General features: G+C 32.8%; 1 protein-coding gene, 1 long non-coding RNA gene and 2 other non-coding genes across 6 annotated transcripts; 2 read left to right on the top strand and 2 right to left on the bottom strand.

Annotated features, from left to right (window-relative positions):
- The first annotated feature begins 4,677 nt into the window (after nucleotides 1–4,677).
- On the top strand, nucleotides 4,678–12,401 carry LOC130725911 (probable sphingolipid transporter spinster homolog 2). Of its 3 annotated transcripts, none has more exons than XM_057577098.1 (16): nucleotides 4,678–4,865; nucleotides 4,942–5,073; nucleotides 5,668–5,772; nucleotides 6,267–6,371; nucleotides 6,495–6,570; nucleotides 6,828–6,902; nucleotides 7,215–7,317; nucleotides 7,394–7,456; nucleotides 7,860–7,941; nucleotides 8,064–8,161; nucleotides 8,429–8,505; nucleotides 8,596–8,709; nucleotides 9,076–9,195; nucleotides 10,789–10,917; nucleotides 11,713–11,881; nucleotides 12,025–12,401. In XM_057577098.1, exons 1-16 carry the CDS (start codon nucleotides 4,831–4,833, stop codon nucleotides 12,165–12,167), a joined length of 1,626 nt encoding a protein of 541 aa, XP_057433081.1. In that variant the 5' UTR covers nucleotides 4,678–4,830; the 3' UTR covers nucleotides 12,168–12,401. The 3 variants fall into 3 exon arrangements, with proteins under 3 accessions (XP_057433081.1, XP_057433083.1, XP_057433082.1); XM_057577099.1 differs by having other exon boundaries at nucleotides 4,681–4,865; nucleotides 11,803–11,881; XM_057577100.1 differs by lacking the exon at nucleotides 10,789–10,917 and having other exon boundaries at nucleotides 4,679–4,865; nucleotides 11,803–11,881.
- A 479-nt stretch (nucleotides 12,402–12,880) lies between these two features.
- Nucleotides 12,881–12,999, bottom strand: LOC130727203 (U5 spliceosomal RNA). Its single transcript, XR_009015230.1, has one exon. It is a non-coding gene; the product is annotated as a U5 spliceosomal RNA (small nuclear RNA).
- Nucleotides 13,000–15,058: 2,059 nt separating this feature from the next.
- On the top strand, nucleotides 15,059–21,518 carry LOC130721912 (uncharacterized). Its single transcript, XR_009013695.1, has 3 exons — nucleotides 15,059–15,326; nucleotides 15,535–15,586; nucleotides 16,075–21,518. It is a non-coding gene; the product is annotated as an uncharacterized LOC130721912 (long non-coding RNA).
- LOC130727201 (U5 spliceosomal RNA) lies at nucleotides 21,243–21,360 on the bottom strand. Its single transcript, XR_009015228.1, has one exon. It is a non-coding gene; the product is annotated as a U5 spliceosomal RNA (small nuclear RNA).
- Nucleotides 21,519–21,825: the final 307 nt, after the last annotated feature.

The following is a 21,825-nucleotide window of genomic DNA, read 5'->3' as shown; positions in this document are numbered from 1 at the left end:
GCTTCATCAAAATGCACATCTCGACTATAAAGGATCTTCTTTGTCACAAGATTGAAAAGTTTATAGGAACCAGTAGGGTTGTAGCCGATGAGTATCATTGGCTCACTTTTATCATCAAGTTTCTGCCTTTTCTGATCTGGAATATGCCTGTAGCATAAGGATCCAAAAATCCTGAGATGACTGATAGAAGGCTTGATCCCAGTCCACACTTCCTCAGGGACTTTGCCATATAATCTCTTTGTGGGGCATCAGTTCAAGATGTATGCAGCAGTAGCAGCTGCTTCCCCCCAGAGATATTGTGGTAAATTCTTTCCTCTTAGCATGCTTCTGACCATATTGAAAATGGTCCTATTCCTCCTCTCAGCCATCCCATTGTGTTGAGGGGTGTAGGGTGCTGTGACTTCATGGGAAATTCCTTGTACTTTGCAGAAGTCATCAAATTCCCTAGAAGTAAACTCACCTCCTCCATCGGTTCTAAGAACCTTGATGAATTTCCCTGACTGTTTTTCTGCCAAACTCTTGAAAGTTTTAAACATGACAAATGCATCACTCTTGGCCTTAATCAGATATAACCAAATTTTTCTAGAGAACTCATCTACAAAGGAGACAAAGTATCTGTTTCCACCCACTGTTGACACCTCAATTGGTCCACACACATCTGAGTACACTACATTGAGTAAATCCTTGGCTCTTGAGGGGGTGTAGGAACTGAAGGAACTCCTAGGTTGTTTACTAATTAAGCATTTGTCACAAACCTTATTGGGAATTTGAATGTAAGGTAATCCATGGACCATTGATTTAGATTTCAGCAATCTAATATCTCTAAAATTCAAATGCCCTAATCTTAGGTGCCATAGCCAAGCATTATCAACAAGAATAGCAGCAGAAAAACATTGAGATTCAGAGGTTTCCAAGTATACCTTGTAGGTTCTGTTCTTAGCTTGTGGGATCTTTAAAACCATCTCTTCTGATTCATCAAAGACCTCCATGAACCCTTTCCCTATCTTCACAGAGAAACCCTTTTCTGCCAACTGTCCCACACTAATCAGATTGTTCTTCATGCCAGGGACATAGAGTACATCTGTGATTACTGCTTGTCTCCCATCTTTCTTTTTCACCATGACATTTCCAGATCCTTCTGCAGCAATGACTCTGTGATCAGCAAATCGAATTGTGCTTTTCCTTGTCGAATCATAATTGACCAACCATTCTCGTTGCCCAGTCATGTGGTTTGAGCAACCAGAGTCAAAGTACCAAATCCCATCACGGCTGCACTCTTGATTAGCAATCATCATCAGGTTTGAAGGATCTTCATCAGCATTCATCATCAGAGTCAAAAGATCTTCCTCAGGATCCTTTTCAGCTTCCTCTTTGGCCATGTGAGCTTCATCGTTGTTTAAAGAGTCGTCATCAACAATCATCATCAGGGTTAAAGGATCATCCTCAGAATCCTTTTCAGCTTCCTCTTTGGCCATGTGAGCTTCATCACTGTTCTTGCCATGAGAATTGCTTGGTGGTGCACTGCACTCAGATGAAAAGTGCCCAATCTTGTTGCAATTGAAGCAACGAATCTTCTTACGATCAATTTTCCGTTTGCTTCCTCTCCAATTCGAAGACCCTCCTCTTCGCACGGAGGATTCACCCTGTTCTTGATCATTCTTGTTCGATTCCTGATTGTGAGAACGCTTGTCGGAGTTGCTTCTGTAATCACGTCCTCTTCCTTTTCCACGAAAGGACCCTTTTCCATGAGAACCACCTCTTCTGGATGATTCAGCTTGTAGTGCTTGCTCTGCTGGCTTCGCATTCGACCTCTCCATGAGCCTCTGCTCATGTGCTTCAAGGGATCCCTGAAGTTCTTCAACCTTCAGTTCTTCGATTTTCTTGGATTCCTCAATAGCCACAACAATGTGATCGAATTTGGGGGTTAGGGTTCGGAGAATTTTCTCAACAATACCCTGATCAACAATCTTTTCGCCACAAGCTTTCATGGAATTCGTCAAAGTGATTACCCGATTGAAAAAATCAGCAACTTTTTCATTATCCTCCATCTGCATCAGTTCGAACTGTCTCCTCATGGTTTGGAGCTTCATCTTCTTGAGTTGATCTGCTCCTTCATTCGTCGTTTCCAGGATCTTCCAGGCTTCACTCGATGTTGCAGCACTTGCAATCTTCTCAAAGTGAGCACTGTCCACGCATTGATGAAGAAAGAACATCGCCTTGCAATCTTTCTTCCGATTCTCCTTGTGGGCATTCTTCTGCTCTTCGGTGGGATTCTGAGGAATTGCAGAATACCCTTTCTCCACAATCTCAAGCACCTCTTGATATGCAAGAATCACTTTCATTTGGGTACACCACCTATTCCAGTTCTTGCCAGTGAGAACTGGAAGATTCGCTGGGAAATTCCCAGTATTCTGACCCATGTTCACCCTCAGCAGGATCAAAGGCTCTAGATACCAGTTTGTTAGGGAGGAAGACTCTAAGATGTAAACTGAACACACAGGAGAAAGAGAGAAAACGAGAGAGAGATTGTGCTGAGAAAATTTCTGTTATTCAATTATTACTCAATTACACAGTACACCTGTTTATATACAGTGCACAGACTAACAACTCCTTAACAACCAATTAACTAATCTAACTGTCAAACTAACTTCTGAATTATCTCCTAATACTTAAAGGGTGTTGAACCTATTCCTTTGTTTGTTTCTTCGTTGGGCATCAAAAGCAAAGAAGGGTGATCCTAGTTGTGATAAGTTATTGAAAGCAAAAGCTTCAATTTCTCGTTGTTTTATTCACTTTGGAAGCAGAATTGACTAATTGTATTATTTTGGAATTTAGACACATATAGATGCTGCTCAATTTATGAAGAAAAGATGTGACTATGAGCATCTTAAGTTATTGGGTGTCATATTCAATAGAAGTACTTTTGCAATTGGAATGCTTCATCATTCCTCCACTCAAGACCCACAAAATACAGTTGAAGAAAATGAGCTTGAAGATTAATACTTTTCAACACTGGGATCATGTAAATGGTGAAAAGGATAGTATATAAGATGGCATTCAAGAAGTATAGCACACCTCTTTGGAAAGCCCAAATTAATTTTACAACAAAAATTTTATAAAAATATATGAAGAAAGTTCAAATAAAAATCTTATGAAGAAAATTAATTTGATTCAATAAATTTATGTTAATAACGATTTTTCCCCTAAGGATGAACCCAAACGAGTTTTCTATTTTTTTTTGTTTCGCAAACATGTTTTTGGAACAAATTTATCAAACAAGTTTTTTTGTTTTTTTTTATTTCCAAAACAATTTTCAAAATCTAATTATCAAACAAGTTTTCTTTTGTATTGTTCTAAAAAACAGTTCTTAAAAATTATTTTCTTGTGTATCACACTTCAGAACTTAAACTTTAAAAGCAATTTTTTTTTTACATTTTGGGAAGTTACAGATTTATTTCAAAAAATTTAACTTTCCAAAGAATTATATATAGATATTTTCATGAAAGGAAACCTTAAAGTTAAATATTGACAAATTTATGTAGAAAAATACTTTACTCTTACACTTTTTTTTCTATTGAACGTTTATAAAAGAATAATAAATTTTTTCTTTTGATTTTTTCATATTGCTTTAAAGTATGAATAAAAATATTAACATTTTATAATTTTAAAAGTCTAAATTTTATAAATTGAATTAGTTTATTATTTCTATTTTTTACACAAGTATTAGAAAAATTATCATTTGACAACGTGTTCGTCTAGTGGTGGTAAGTAATTTAGGCTACTGTAAGAATGAAAGCACAAATCCGAATCTAAGAAATGATATTTATTGAGAGCAATATGGAACCTTTTCCAAATTGGTGATGACATGAGGTAAATATAAAAGAAAAATTAAAGTGGAAACTAAATAGTAGCTTAGTATAAGTAGTAGAAATAATAACAAAATTCAGGGAGACAAAACCAAAATAAAAAAAGAAGTATGTTTAGGTGCGAAGGGAAAGAAGACGACGTCACGACTTTTATGCTTCACAGATTGAGTAAGTACCACTCAGACACTCAACGTTTTCAATGCAAACTGTCATGTCATATATTAAGACTTCACTCACTCTTTTATCTTATTTATCTTTTTTTCTTTGAGTAATGATATATATACACCTCATCTTTTAAACACTTCATTTCCACCTATTTTTGTTTCTACCTCTCTCCTCTTATTATCTATCACATCTCATACTTTCTTCCTCTTACTTTTTATTTTCTTCTTATCTCTCTCCTCCTCCACCTCCTTCCACCTCAAAATGAGGTGTGAAGAAAACATTTTCCTTTTTTTCTTATCATATCTTTTACTCCCTCCGATCCTTTTTATAAGAAACACTTTGACAATTTTTGTTGGTTATTTTTATAAGAAACAATCTTATAAAATTAAGTCAAATAATTTATTCCAATGCAAATTGACATATTCCCCATGCAAAAAGTTGGATGGAAATTGCAAACACCCAATAGGTATTGTCAACGTTTATGGTAATTAGCATAATTGTTCTTGTGAAAAGGAAAAGACATCATTGAAATTAAGCATAATAATTTATTTTATAAAAGTATTAGTTTCTTTGATTTGTGTGATTTTGTCAAAATTTTCTTATAAAAAAGAGCGGAGGGAGTACTTTCATGGTGAAATTAGTGTGACATTACAATTTTCTACAGTGGAAGAGTACGTCTAGTATTGTCAGAGTGAGAAAGTTAGGTGTCAAAGTGTTATGACGGGATGGCAGGGCCTTATTTCCTCTCAACCATGCTTTCTTAATCTGTGGAGAAACTCATCTCATCCAGACATCCACCATGATTCCCGCAACATCGTGGTTCACACCTAAGAGGTAATGTACCTTCTCTATTCTTCATGTTTTCATGTTGTTGTTGCTGTTGTTTAATCTCTTTTATCTTGTTTTGTAGGCTACTTGCTACCTTTTGTATGATTAACATGTTAAACTATTTGGATCGAGGAGCAATAGCAAGCAATGGTGTTAATGGAAGCAGAGGAAGTTGCACTGAAGGTGGTACCTGCACTTCTGGCACAGGAATACAGTAAGATACACTTAGGAGTGACCACTTCTCTTATCTCTAGGCCTTCAATTTTCCATGCAATGTGATTTCAAGTTGTTGGTTTTATTCCAATTTTCAGGAGGGGTACTTTTCCAAAATAATTAAGCTAATTGGATCAGGAAACCAAAGATTTTACCTTTACATATTTTGAAAGGCAGTTCTCACATGATAGGAAATCTGAAATGCTACTCAAAATTAATCATAATTATCGGTTATATTTTGCATGTGTATCCTCAATCATTGTCAAACAAAACTAGTGACTGGAAAAACATGATTCATGTGATTCATGCAAGATATCCTTAAATTATTGCAATAAGGTGAGAAAGAAATTTTGGGGATTTTGTTTGCTTGCAAACCTAGTCTTTGTCCTATGTTATGCATGCTTATCACTATGGCATGAGGCACATCACCTATCAAGGCGTAGACTTGACTTTATGGTATGGGAGATAACTATAACTGTTGCCTGTTTGAGCTTTTACTTGTATCCTATGCCATGACATTAATACTGTAATCTGCTGAAGTAAATTTTCAGCAATTGACTAGTTTTTGACAATATGTTTCTCTCCATGTGTGTAGGGGGGAATTTAACTTGAACGATTTTGAAGATGGAGTTTTATCATCTGCTTTTATGGTTGGACTTCTTGTTGCTTCTCCAATATTTGCCACTCTGGCGAAAAGATAGTAAGTTCAATTATTTGTGTTGCAGTTAGATGAATGCTATTTTTATCATTACACATTTATTAGATTAGATATTCAGTTCAGTGTATTAATTCTTCAGAAGATAGGATGTAAATGAATGAAACTTCTGAAAGGTGAACAGGTTTTTACACAACCACAAATCAATTATATTGAATTTCAAATCGGCCTTCTTGACATGCAATTTGTGTGTACTTGATGCAATCCTTTTGGCTATGATTTTCACATTTTTAAATGAAACCATATAACTAAAATGTTTGTGGAGCAAAGTATCTTAAATTGGTAACAGTATGACTGTAAATTTATTGGTCATTTTTTCCATTAAACTGAACTGCTTATGTTTGATAGACATAATAAGGAATAACAAGAACTTCTGACCTTATATCTTTCAGATATGTGCAGCATGTATGATTATTGTGATTTGTAGCTAATATCATTAACTTGCAAATGAATTCGTTCGCAATTCTTATATTTTGCAGTGTAAATCCATTTAGACTTATTGGAGTTGGATTGTCAGTTTGGACTCTTGCAACGTTGTGTTGTGGGTTTTCTTTTAATTTTTGGTCCATTTCAGTCTGTCGCATGTAAGTGGTCGAATTTCCTTTTTTTTCAAGTTATGCGATTTTGATTTGGAGGAGTTAAATAATAGTACAAAATATAAGAAGAATTGTCTTAAGTTTCACTAGTGCTTTCATTATTCTCCATAGGATGCTTGGTGTTGGTGAGGCTTCGTTTATAAGTCTTGCAGCACCTTTTATTGATGACAATGCTCCAGCTGCTCAGGTTTGTTTCTTTCCATTTTCTAAAGATCTTTATATAATCAGAGTCAAGAATCAAGTCATGCTTTTGAAATGAAATGATGCACTTTTTGCTTCGTTTCAATATTTTAAGGGTTTATAACTGGATGAAGTCTTTATATATCCTTCTTCGCAATTGGATTGCCATTTGTTATATAATTACTTGCTGTTCTTTTTTCTTCTTTTTTTCTTTTTTCTTCCTGGTGCAAAACTCTGTCTCATACTAGTGCCTACCTGTATCAGAAAACAGCATGGCTTGGAATATTTTGCATGTGTATACCATCAGGATATGCCCTTGGCTATGTCTATGGTGGTTTGGTAAGTTTATATCAGAGTTTTCGTACCACTGTTGAGTTAAAAACGGTAAATGACAATGAAAAAATTTTAGAAGTTTTTATTTAGTAGAAAGTAGGTTTATAATTAATTTGGAATGACAATCTTTTCGTTCCCTTTTATATATAAACAATACATTATCCTTTTAGGAAAAACAAACATTGGATTACAACCCTTAAGATAACTTAAGATACTCTCAAATACTAAAACACAATCAACTTTTGTATTTTGCTTCTTCTTTTGAAGTATGTAAATTACTTGACCTCCCTATTTTTTTCTTTATGTGATTGTTAACAGGTTGGGAGTTATTTTGGTTGGCGTTATGCATTTTGGGCAGAGTCTTTATTGATGCTTCCATTTGCTATTTCAGGATTCTGTATGAAGCCTTTGCAGTTGAAAGGTTCACATCTGTCTTGCTTTGATTTCTTTGAAACCCCTATTATTGTTTTCTATCTGTAAACTACTTTTGGATCCAGGTATTGCACCTGCTGATTCAAAAAAGGCATTGGCACCTGAGACAGTCCTGTCAGGAGTTCAAGGTACACTAAGAACTACAAATTATCTAAAGTATAAACTTTATACTATAAACACAAAATCTCTATTTTTTAAGTACCATTGCCCCATGTCAATCCCTATACCAATTCTTAGAAGTTTTACTTTTTAGAAGATACTGAGAGTTTATTAACCAAATCTACTATTTTTCTCGGAGAAATTTCCATGTCGGAAGTGTGTATTCCATTATTCCCCCTTTCCTGGTTTTGTGAGAAGTAATATTCTTTTTCTTTTAGGGAAAATAGAAATGTAGAGTTGATAGTCTGATTAATACTCATTCCCCACCTAATATATTGCAAGTAACTGAAAATTTAGGTTTGTTACATTGGCTTTTCTAATTCACAATATCTCTTTATTAGCCTTAACAAAATTCACTCGTTTGATTCAAAGTTACGGACCCATCTAATGGCGACGAGTCCCTGGCCTTAATAAAGGAAGAGTTCAGAGATAGAAGCTCAAATGACTGTTCCAAGTAAGAATGGTTACCTTCTGAAATAACTACTTTCTCATTGATTTATTGTGTCTTTTACTATCCAACATCCATCTTTTGTGGCTGATGTATTCAACATTCTATTTGATTGATTATTATTCTAGGTCGAAATCTGCGACCAAGGGGTTTGATCAGTTCTCAAGGATTTTTAAAGATATGAAAGTGCTTTTGCTTAATAAGGTTTATGTTGTCAGTGTTCTTGGTACTTCTTCCTCCCACTGATCCACTGTATGCATCAACTAATTTCATAAAATGTACTTTACCTTGTTAGTAATTTCATGTCAGAAGCTTCTATGTGGATTGGTTACTGATAGAATATAGAATATTCCTTATTCTATCAGTTACTTCCCTGTGAACTTCATATCTTTATATCCTATATGATATATGCATTCTATTTTTGTTGGCCATCATATTGTTTTATCATATCTGGTCAGTCATTTAACTCCATAAGTTGAATATCTATCCATAGGTTATGCAGCATACAACTTTGTATTAGGTGCTTACGCATATTGGGGGCCCAAAGCAGTCTATAACATATATAAGATGGTGAGATTCATCCATATTATTTTACTATTATACGATTTTACTACTTTCTCATTTATGTTGTTGTAATATTGACTTTGTTTGCTCCGGTAGAATGATGCAGATTTGATATTTGGAGGAATTACAATTGTATGCGGAATAGTGGGCACAATAGCTGGAGGCTTTGTTTTGGATTTTATGACTAACACCTTATCAAATGCATTTAAGGTTGGTATTCAAATTAAGAGAAGGGTTCTGGCATTCCTTTTTTTATACCTTTTTATTACGCGTTTCTCAGTGCACTAGTTTTATCTTTTGAATCTGTTGCCTATTTACCTTTACCCTACCAGTTCACCTGTTGATCTCAGAAACATATACTTGAGTGTTCCTTACAATAGTATGTAATCTTATGAACATGATAGTATGTTCCTTACAATAGTATGTAATCATATATTTGAAGTCCTTTGTATGATACTGGAATGCATGTCCCATCTGATATAGGCAAATTATGTTTTACACTTTTACCCAAGCATTTTGTTTCCCTTTCATTGCTCTGTCATAGTACTAAACACTCTAAATTAAATTCTTTTGCAGCTTCTCTCAATAACAACATTTCTTGGGGCAGCACTTTGTTTTGGTGCCTTCTTATGCAGAAGCATGTATGGCTTCCTAGCTCTTTTCTGTATCGGTGAACTTCTTGTTTTTGCCACTCAGGTACCTTCCCTCCATACGAGGAAAATCCTTAAGTTTTTTATTGTTATTTTGAAGCAATATTCTTTTACATGCTTATAATCAATGAATATTCTATAGATTCTGAGTTTTCCTCTGTATACTAAGCATTTGATCTTGGTCTTTCCTAGTTAAGTTCTCGATGAATAAATGTGTTATTAAGTGAAACTTCCTTAAAATTTGAAAAATTAGATGCAAACTAGCTCTCTGAGAACTGAATCTCATTGTATGATTAGTTGTTTTTTTTTTTAATTTTAATCAGTGAATCAATGCTTGTTCTGTTCTCTGGAGTAGATGATTTTTGTCCCTTCTTTCTCTTCAGTCTATTAGTATACGGTGGACATCCCTGCCTCTTTATATCAATTTGACAAGATAATATTATCCTGAAACTTGAAAGATAATCTTTTAGGGCCCGTTTGGTGGCCAGGACAAGATAGGATAGGACAGGATAATAATCATATCCTGTTGTTATATGTTGTTTGTTGCGCCAGCAGGATAGGATAACACTATCCTGTCTCCTATCCTATCCTGTCAATCATGTGTAAAAGTTATCCTGAGGGGAGAGCTAGGATAGAACAGGATAGGATACCAGTTATATATTTTATTTCAGTATCCTAACTCCAAATTAATTTATTTTAATATTATATAATTAATAATAATATTAATTAATAAATGTAAAATATTAATTTAACTAAAATAAAAAATAAATAAAATTATTATTCATAAATAGTAAAATAGACTACTCACTTACAAATACTAATTTATTAATAATAATAGACTAATTTAATATTTCCATCTCCTACTATTTAAAAATTATTTATCTACTTATATAATAATTTAAATATAAAATATTTTTGAAATAATAATATTTTTAATTTAGTTAATTTTTATTGTTTATCACGTGTCACAACTAAGTGAAAACCATTGATTACAAATATTGATTTTTTAATAGTAATAGATTAATTTTTTATTTTCATCTCCTATTATTTAAAACTACTTATCTACTTGTATAATAATTTATAATTAAAACATAAAGTACTTTTGAAATAATAATATTCTTAATTTAGTTAATTTTTATTGTTAATTATCACGTGTCACAACTAAGTGAAAACCAATTGGTTAACTGCATAATTTTATTTGAAATATAGGCTATCTTCAAAAAAAAAAGACTAATTAATAAAATTTAAATTAATTTTATTTATTTTAAAATATAGACGCATTCATGAAAATGTAAATGAATTAAATTTAATAGAATGATCAATTTTAAATATATTTTTTATTCAAATATAAATCTGATACATTTTTCCTTACCATATCTTGTCTTTATCATGTGCAGGATATGATAAGAGTCTATCCTGCTCTTATCCTATCCTGTTGCTATCCTGTTCACATATCATTCCTATCATATCCTATCCTGACCACCAAACGGGCCCTTAGAGTGCTGAGGTTGTATATCATATCTAGATTAGAAAAATCCTGACTTCTGTATTTTTATGTATGAGCTGAGATCCATTTGATTACAATTGCTCCACAGAAACCATCTTGTAAGCCTGACCGGAGGCTTGCGATTTTTTTCAGGGTCCTGTGAATTTTGTATGTCTCCATTGTGTTGAACCAAGTATGAGACCTCTATCTATGGCTATGGGTATTGTTACTATTCATGTCTTTGGAGATGTACCTTCCTCGCCTCTAGTTGGAGTTCTCGAGGTTCGCCTTTAATAGTTTAGCCCCCTTTTTTGCAACCTGCCTTTATAGTTTTATTTGTTAAGTAACATGTTTTCAAGTGCATTACTGCCTCAGCAATCCTTTCGCTAATGATTTTAGTTAACTTAAGCAGAATTGCTGAACAATCAGCATCGTTTTTACTTTGAAGTTGTTGATTAGGGTTGCCAAGGTGGAAATTGTTTCTTTTCAGAGTCAAAACTACATATTATGGCCCTTGGGACAGGGATGGGTTGATAGAATATTTAGGGAGATGATAGGTACTAGCAGTGAATGAGAAGAACAATGATTGTAATTCAAGATTAGCGATGGTTCTGGTATTCGAGATATCAGAACTCTCCCAAGTATCCCTGATTACAATCTAGATACCTTCTATTTCCCTCTCCCTTTTATTTATAACATCTATCTCCTCACTCTAACTAACTTATTAACTAACTAACTAACGGTTACTTAACTAATGCTAATTAACTCTCTTCCTTCAACTAACTATCGTTCTACACTTCTACTAACTAATCATAACAACAATAACAACCTCTCCTTAAGAGGCCTAATTCCTCTCTGGAGATTTCTTAAGTTTAATCCATCATTTCATTTGTATTGGAAGTGTTCTCCTCAATGTCATAAGCCTAACATAGTTTACATTAATTGCATTAATGGTCATAAACTCATCATACATTTTAAGAGGTGTGAATGACTTAAAATTTATCCCCAAAAATTGGCTGTTCTAATTCAAATAACTTCACAGTTTAATTGTTTAAATGTCCATTACTTGGCAAACAGAGGGTGAGAGGCGGAGATGCTGAGAAAATTACAGGTCTCAGAATGTACTGTGATATACAAGGTTCTGATGATTGTTCATGCAATCTGCAGGATAGCATTAACAACTGGAGAGTGACTTCATTGATTCTAACAGCCATATTGTTTCCGGCAGCTGGAATATGGTTTATAGGTATGTCATCATGGAATTTTTTTTGTTGATTTATGACAAAGAATTCTTGATATTAATTCTTTCGACATGTTATTATTCAGGATAATCATAATCAAATGGTAAATCCTGAACTAGTGTGTTGTGATTCATGTAAATTATGTCAGGAATATTTTTGCATAGTGTGGATAGATTTGAGGAAGACAGTGAGCATGAAGTGTCAAATGTTCAAAGGTCAAACACCATGCCATTGCTTCAAGAGAAGACGTCAGAAAGTTCAGCGTTTCCTGCTCAGTCCCAAGAATGCTGATTTCTTGTTTTAGTTTATGCCTTCCCAAGCACAAGTTATTTTGCACAATCTAGAGTATCATTAGCTTATTTCTCTGTACATTTGTTATTTGTAGAAGTATGTGTTTGCTTTTTGTTAATGGAAATCATAGAGCATATTTTAATTTATGTTTCACCTTGTTAAGTCCCACATTGTTTAAAGATATGACTACTAAAGTGCTTATAAGTGGGAAGACAATCCTCGCCTCTTCAGTTATCTTTTGAGTTGCGTCAGGTCTCTCGAATTCTATTACTTCTTGTGCAAAGTTATCCTTATAATTTAATTTTTTGAACAAAACTGCTAGCAGGTACTTGGTTTGATATCGATCGATCATGGTGCTGTCATCATAATCTTATTTTTCCTTTTCTTTTTGTTAATGCCTTTAATAGTTCTGTAAAATTTGGAAATTGTTTCCATCAACTGCTTAAAAGTTTATTCAGCAATGAGGAAGAAACATGACAAAAGAACTTCAGAACTTACTCTAAAATAGTGTTGAAATAGTGTTGCAGACTAAACCATAGCTGAATACCCCCAAACCATATGAATGTAAATAAAGAATATTGTTGCAGAGAAACTCAAAGTTAACAATGCCAGAAAAATACTGATAAAGCAAACACTTGGGTGACAATGCAGTTGATGAGTTATTACAGAAAAATATTCCCTAAATAACCCAAACTTTGAACTCTGATTTGCAGGGACCTTCTAAAAGAAAGTCATCTTCCAAAAATATGCGTATGCCACTTGAAGTGGAGAATACACGGTATTATTTAGTAAAAGGTGAAAAAGTAGTTCGCTCTGTATTCACCACATGGCTCCATGAGTTATCAAACTATTAGCCTACATATTTACTCCATCCGTTCCTTATTAACTGTCCACTTTGAAGAAAAAATTGTGTTCCTAATCCTATATATCTGTTAACTTAGAGTTTCAAAAGAGCATTAATTGATGTTTTTCCAAGAAATGACCTTACAGAAACAATAAATGAAAAAAGATAAAATACATTCGAAAATGTTATATAGAAAAACAAATAATATTTTTATGAAAATCAACACAATTAATTGTTTTCCTTAATTTGTGTGAACATTCTCTTCCTGTGGACAGATAAATAGGAACAATATATTGGACCATAATAATAGGAACTTACTTCCCCTAAGCAATGTGGGACTGAATGGTTCCCATACACCTCTCTGTTGAAACAAATGATTTTATATCATGTATACTGCTACACAATTACTATTTCTTTTGGTTACTCATAGTGATACAATTATGATTCGGCAAACAAGAGCGGTTCTTCCGGTAAGAGAGGAAGACCTTGTAAGTCGTCATGACTTGGTTTTTTGTTGGAAAATTTGTTCTTAATGCCCGGAGAATCGCAGTATGTAATTCACACACCACAAAACGTTAGGTTGAAAGCAATACATTCATAGTCTAGTTAATGTGAGATTTCTTTGAATCTTTACTTGATATTCTCTAATAGAAAGGCTGAAGGGAAGTGAGGAGAGGATGAAGGGTGGGTAAATCCCCACTTGTTTGGAAGCTATGAAAAATCTTTTCAATTTTTCTTAAGGGTTAAATGTCATATTAGTCCATGTTTTTGTATGTAATTTTGAATTTAGTCCCTCCCCGAAAAAAACTTTGATGAATTTGTCACAACAAAAAAATTGTAAATTACTTCTTCATAAATTTTTTGAAAATTTTGAAAATGTTGATATAATTTGAAATTCACTTCCTAAGATTTTATTTCTGCAGAATCTCTCCATTAAAAATTTAAAAAACAAAATTAAACAACTTTTTATTAAATCTTGCTTCAAGTTTTGTGACAAAATTCTGCCTAAAATTTTAAAAAATCATGTAAGATGAAATTATTCTCACCACAATTATGTTAGTTAATTCCATACTTTATTTATAGAAAATAATTACAATGAAATATATTAATTTAAGGATTTAAATAAGGAAAGAATAATTAGTTCTAAGAATAATCTAATCCAGTAATTTAAGGAGATAAATGAGGAAATAATAATTATTTCTAACAATAATCTAATGATCAGATAATCTAATAGAGTAATTTAAGGAGATAAATAAGGAAATAAATCTTTTCAGTCCTAACACATATACAGTTTCGATAATCAAGATGTTTTCAGACAAGTAGCTAGATTGATTTTTTTTTTTTTGGGGGATTACATAAGAAAACAAGTAGATTGATTCTAATCAAAAGTGAAAAGGGCGAAAGTCTAAAAATCTTCTTCTCATTCCACAAAAATCAGGAAGGAATATCAAACAAGAGAAAAAACTTACAATAATTAGAAAATAAAATGTCAGATTCATTACTATAATAAAATGGTATCATATATATAGAGAATATATAAAAACAAAATACAAATATAACAACACCCAAAAAAGAAATCAGGATTCTCTCATTCAATTATTTAGTTCATTACAAAATTGAATCATATTTATTCCTAAAACACGCATGAATCTGAAAAATAGTCAATTCACAATTTATAAACAATAGCAGACCAATGTATGGTTCCCAGTATCTCTCTCAACCAGGTTTGGATTAAAAAAAAAAAAGGCTTGGAATCAAAATTAATCTAATCAATCAAAATAATAAAAAAGGAAAATATATATTTTGTTATGAATGGTTAACCATATGGGCCAAACCCAATATTATCTTTGTACTACACCTTGTACTTTGTACTACCCCTCAAACCCTAATAGTCTATATATATGAGTAGAGACTCATCTAGCAGGACAATATTCTTTCTGAGTCATCTCTGCCTCTTATTTCTCTCTTCTTTTATCTTCCACCACTTGCTTAGACTTTATACATAACATATTTAAATTTGTGGAATTCCTATATATATATATATATATATATATATATATATATATATATATATATATGAAAGAAGGGTTTAGAAGTGAGCGGTGCTGGTATCACTCACGCCCTTGTTTCATATCTCAAAAAAATTCTGAGAGCCGCTGCTTTCACTCTCCTCCCTCTCTGCCTTCGCTTGCGTCCGTCAGTGTTGTTCTGAAGTCCCAAGCCCCATATTCAGAAAAGAGAATGATTCAAAAGCTGGTGCAAGGAATTGAATATGACTAAGCATACTGTTGTGCATGCAATTTTTATTTTTTAAGGTAACTTTGTTATTTCTTCTTAATATGTACATTGATTTTTGTTAAACTCAACATGATTTGATTTCACGTTGAACTTGACGTTTTGGTATTCGGTTTCTCCACTTCACATTAAACTAATTTTTTTATTGATACCTTAAGATACACGTCAAGCCAAACATACATTTAATTTTCCTATTTTGATTTAATCCTGTTTTTCCTTGTCTTTTAGGTCTTCTGCTGTACGTAAAAGGTGGACATACGTGAGGTATGCATGCAATGAGGTAGTAAGCACCCGTTCTTCATTCCTTTAATTATTTACTTCCTCGCCTCTTTGGATGTTGTCTATTAAGTTTCACAAGTCTCATATGGATCCAAACTATTTTTTATGCAAAGAATTTTATTTTATATTGTATATATGCTCGTGTTTGGAAACACTTAGATTATGCAAAATAATTTCCTTTTTCCGTCTAAAGCTTTCTCAACAAACTACCAAAAATAAGAAGAAAAAAAATTGTTACAAGGAGTGGCTAGGCCCCAATTTATTTCTCCAAATCAGCTAATCCATGCAAATGTGATATTGTTTTTATAAAGTTATAAGCAAATAAAGCCATTGATTAAGATATCAACGGTCGAGATTTAATGAACCACATGGGTTGTTATACACACATGCAAGCGTATAATCAGAATTTCAATTTGCAATTGCTTATCTTCATGAATAATTAAAATTTAAAATGACAAATGATCTGAATATTTCTTTATTGTCAAACAGATTGTTTGGGGTATGGGTTGTTGATAGAGCAAATGTTGGTGATAGACTTGACCAGGTAGCTCTTAAATCTTGCTGATTATATCTTGTTCTTAAAAGTCATTAGCTCATAATTGCTGCACTGAGTTCTCAAATGTGAGTCCTATTATCGTTTTTTATGCTTTATGTCTATTCTGCTATTTCAGAAATCATTGATCACAATGAATGTTTCCATGAGTTATTTATTACAAAAGCCTGTATATTTTTTTAATAAGAGTATTGTTTTTTCTTCCTCTGTCATGTTTATAATACTCATAATACTCATAAGGCATTAAGATTGCAATTCTCCAACTTATATCCTATCGATTTTGTATTCAATTTAGCAATGTGAAACTTCCTTTGTATATTTTCAACAAAATCAAAAGATAAACTATAGTGGGGTATGGTTTAAAATCAGCTGGAGTTAGGGTTTATCTCACTCGAGACCGGGGGATGATAATGGAGGCCATCGGTTGCGGATGAAGAGTGTGAAACGTTGGGCCTCTCAGACATATGCAGGGTGGTGAATAGATCTTTGAGATTGATATTGATGAGACCATCAAATTCAAAAAGAATGGTTTGTTGTTGTATGTTGAAGGATGGTGATGAATATTGATATTAAATTTCGTTTGAAGAAGGGAGCAATGATAACCTTTCTAAGAAAGGAAACTAGAAACAGATAGATAAGATCTAATCTTTGTGGTGGATAAAAAACTTAATGCTCTTTTTAAAAGGGATGGAGATGATTTGATGGATGCATAAAATTTTACTTGTAGAGTCTTTTATAGGAAAGACTTTCTGCATAACAATATTGGATGAAAGAGACATCAAGTGATACAAATTGATGGTTGGGTATTAATTTTGATTTAATGATTCTATTAAAGTTACCACACAACAAAAGTATGGACAAAAAAGATCATGAATAATACTCCTGACAAATTCAACATTTATCTATTAAGTAAATATTTTGGAATTAAATATTTACATTAATTAATAGATAACGATTGAACAAGTTAGAAGTATTATTCAGTATCTTTTTTCAGCTCATGTTTCTTTTGCATGGTAATCCTTAAGGGGAATATTCAATCAAACTCAATTCTCAAGTTTCCTTTCTTGCCAGGTTTCTTAGAATCGGCATTCCTTCATTTGGGACCATAATTACATAACCTGTTCCTACAATTTTTGTCACTTCAATTTTGATATATCATCCATCCAAGGTTGTTATGTGGATATAGTCTTTCCGGTGATATTCTATAAGTAAGATTTTATGGGCCACCATCAAATCATTTCCAACCTCTTTAAAATGAGCATGTGGTTTTTCATCCAGTACAAAGATTAGATTTGATATGCTTATAGGTTTCCTTTTTTAGAAAACGTTATCTTTGTTCCCTTCTTCCAACCAAGCTTAATATCATGTTTTGTTTAAAGAGATGGAGATGATTTGATGGACGCATAAAACTTTGGTTGTAGAGTCTCTTATAGGAAAGACTTTCTACATAACAACACTAGATGAAAGAGACATCAAAACTAAAGTGACACAAATTGTGGAACTAGGTTATGTGATTGTGGCCTAAAATGATGGGATGCTTTTCTAAGTGACTTGCCAAGGAAGGATGATTGGGTATTAATTTTGATTTAATGATTCTATCAAAGTTTATCACACATCAGAAGTATTGACCAAAAAAGATCATGAATAATACTCATGACAAATTCAACATTTATCTATTAAGTAAATATTTTGGAATTAAATATTTACATTAATTAATAGATAAAGATTGAACTAGTTAGAAGTATTATTCAGTATCTTTTTTCAGCTCATGTTTCTTTTGCATGGTAATCCTTAAGGGGAATATTAAATCAAACTCAATTCTCAAGTTTCCTTTCTTGCCAGGTTTCTTAGAATCGGCATTCCTTCATTTGGGACCATAATTACATAACCTGTTCCTACAATTTTTGTCTCTTCAATTTTGATATATCATCCATCCAAGGTTGTTATGTGGATAGTCTTTCCAGTGATATTCTATAAGTAAGATTTTATGGGCCACCATCAAATCATTTCCAACCTCTTTAAAATGAGCATGTGGTTTTTCATCCAGTACAAAGATTAGATTTGATATGCTTATAGGTTTCCTTTTTTAGAAAACGTTATCTTTGTTCCTTCTTCCAACCAAGCTTAATATCATGCTTTGTTTAAAAGAGATTGAGATGATTTGATGGACGCATAAAACTTTGGTTGTAGATTCTCTTATAGGAAATACTTTCTACATAACAACACTGGATGAAAGAGACATCAAAACTAAAGTGACACAAATTGTGGAACTAGGTTATGTGATTGTGGCCTAAAATGATGGGATGCTTTTCTAAGTGACTTGCCAAGGAAGGATGGTTGGGTATTAATTTTGATTTAATGATTCTATCAAAGTTTATCACACATCAGAAGTATTGACCAAAAAAGATCATGAATAATACTCATGACAAATTCAACATTTATCTATTAAGTAAATATTTTGGAATTAAATATTTACATTAATTAATAGATAAAGATTGAACTAGTTAGAAGTATTATTCAGTATCTTTTTTCAGCTCATGTTTCTTTTGCATGGTAATCCTTAAGGGGAATATTAAATCAAACTCAATTCTCAAGTTTCCTTTCTTGCCAGGTTTCTTAGAATCGGCATTCCTTCATTTGGGACCATAATTACATAACCTGTTACTACAATTTTTGTCACTTCAATTTTGATATATCATCCATCCAAGGTTGTTATGTGGATAGTCTTTCCGGTGATATTCTATAAGTAAGATTTTATGGGCCACCATCAATTCATTTCCAACCTCTTTAAAAAGAGAATGATGTTTTTTATCCAGTACAAAAATTAGATTTGATCTGCTTATAGGTTTCCTTCTTAGAAAACGTTATCTTTGTTCCCTCTTCCAACAAGCTTAATATCTACTTTTAAGACTTGTTAAACATACTGCAACAAAAAGTGTGTACTGCATATGATGTCAAAAACAGAGGTCTCATAATATAATTAAAATGATGGTTTTTTATCCAAGTGTCGATCATTTTGAGGAATATGATGGTCTCATCAATATCATTTTTAACGATTTAATTCTTTGCAACTTATGTATAGTGAGATTATTTGTGAAAGTAGGATAACAAAGTTCTTTCCATCTCCATTTTATATATTGCATTCCTCATAATACAAGCAATATAATATTATAATTAATAAACAAAAGAGTAAGGAGGAAATTAGAAGGGGTAACATATTCAATGAATATTGATAACGGAGATGTACTTTAAAATGAGATGGCTATGTTTTCATTTTTCAGTCAAGTGCTATCTTCTCCACGTCCCACTCTAACAAATTTTCAACTTTCTCTGATTTTTCAACACTGCTTCTCCACGGAGATGTACTTTAATAGTGGTTTTGTTATACTAACGCTATTATTTGATTTGATGTCTATTATACTGAATCACAGAAGGAGAAGCTATAATTAGAAGAATGACTATAAGTATTTTTTACATCCAATTAAGCCTTATCAATATGAAACTTTCATCAAACATAGTTTTATATCTTATTTCAAGCACTCTGCAACTTATTCGAAACAGAAACAGAAGATCAATAGTTACTTGGTTATGACATGCCTTGTAATTCATAGAAGTTTGTGTTTTCTCTTGTCTGGATAGACTCTAAAGCAAGGGAAATGGTTATTTCTTTGACTTGCCAGGCTTATACATTTGATGTGAATTCTTTGATGTAAACTATACTTGGAATGATGATGGTAGATGTCTAGTTCCATTAAAAAATTTGGATTCAAATTCTTGCTTCTGAATTCTTACTTTTCCCTTCCCTTCAGTCAAGCTCTATCACCATCCTACTTGTGTATGAAGGTGACTTTATGAATGAAGTAATTAAATGGTACAAAAGAAAATGTGACTTTAACACGGCCATCTTATTTGTTTTTATGCTTCTTTCTTAGATGTGTATTATTACGTTGTATTAGCTGAGTTCTTGTTTCTTGTAATACTACTTGAACAACTGCCTGCGCTTAGCCTCATTCTCTTTGAAAATAAAATTGATATATGTGGTTTTGTAGTCACTTACAAAATTGTCAAACTCTCGAGTTGACTCTTAGCATCTTATGATTTTACGTTTCTAGGTTCTCAAAATGAGTCAAGTCGCAAACAAACTCTAAATTTCCTGGAATCTAGCAAACTCTTGTTGATTCGGAAAACTTGTATAGACTCGCGATTCCACTCTGAGTCTACGAGTCACGGAGAATACAAATTTTACAGTAAATCCCCGTATTAAGAGGGGTTATTTTGGGTTTCAAAAAAGTTTTCAACGAAGACTGAAAGATAGAGTTTCTCATTTTAATCCAACATTCTCATTAACTTTTAAAGCCACGTCGGCGCTGGAAATTGTCGTCACCGCTGCAAATTTTGAGCTCTCTTTAAGACTTTATTGCGAATAATGCACTCTTGGTACTTTGATTGTTTATATGATTTACTTAACTTTGATTTATTACGAAGTTGAATGTTGAATTTATTTGGTTGATGTCTCCTTGATGGTTGTAGTATGTGTTCTTTATACACCATGCTAGGTTTCACTAAGTTTTCTTTTGGTTGACTCGTACGAGTTTTTTTTTTTAGACTCGTACGAGTCAACTTTACGATATGAGTTTACCTTCCCAAAACGAGTTCATGTAGACTCTCAAGTCTGACAACCTCAGTCACTTGTATGCATATATACTTAAGGGTGTCTATGTAACACCCTGCTTTCTCGAAGCGAGTGAGTGACCCACGGTTGCGGGGCATGAACGGTAGGGGTAGCGGCGGAGAGAGAGGTTTGACGAGTACTAGAGAAAAGAGCTAAAGGAAGCCAGTTACTGATCCTCGCCTCGGGTGAGGAACAGGATTTAGTAACATTTTTCCAAAATACGTGTGAATTTTTACCGAAAATAAATCCTTTCAAAGCATATAAGTAAACAATAAATAAATACCTACAACATCTCTTTGATTAAATTTCTCAAGAGTACATCATTTTTATTATGCCAAAGTTAAACTAATGACCTGACATGCGTCAAAAGAGTTCATCTGAACTGAAGGCTCACCAAAATAAGAAGAGCCAGAACTTTAAACTTAAATGTAGGGACTTTCTTAAGAAAGTCACCTCTCAAAAATGGGCGCACGCCATATTGAGTGGAGAGCACACGGTATTCTTTAGAAAAAGGCGAAAGAATAGTTGGCTTTGTGCTCACCACATGGCTTCGTGTTTAAACTGAGCATTGGCCTACCATTTTATACTATAGCAATAGCTGGATATTTATTAATTGAGCAATGTGGGACTTTGGTTTTTATATCTAGTATCTGCTATATTATGCATACTATCCTTAAAACAATGATCTCAGATAATATGTATACTACAAAAATTAAGGTCCTACATATGACCCTACTTATCTGAATTGATGAGCTTGAAGTAAGCAGTTCATATCTAGCTACTTGTCAAGTTAACATATATTGGATTATAAAGCTCACAAGTCACAAAATTCTTTTTTACTTTTTTATAACATTACAGACATTTTCACAAAGGAAATAATTACTGTTTGTTTTTAATTATGTCACTTTTTTTCAAAATCTTTCAGAAAGTGTTTAACAAAGTGATCTTGAAGCAAGACTAATTTCTAGATAATCTCACATTTTGATCACAAGATTTAATGGTATTGTTGCTTCTG

The sequence above is a fragment of the Lotus japonicus genome, chromosome 6 (genome assembly GCF_012489685.1).
Source record: "Lotus japonicus ecotype B-129 chromosome 6, LjGifu_v1.2".
Classification (NCBI taxonomy): Eukaryota; Viridiplantae; Streptophyta; class Magnoliopsida; order Fabales; family Fabaceae; genus Lotus; species Lotus japonicus.
This window is presented reverse-complemented; position numbering and strand designations above follow the sequence as displayed.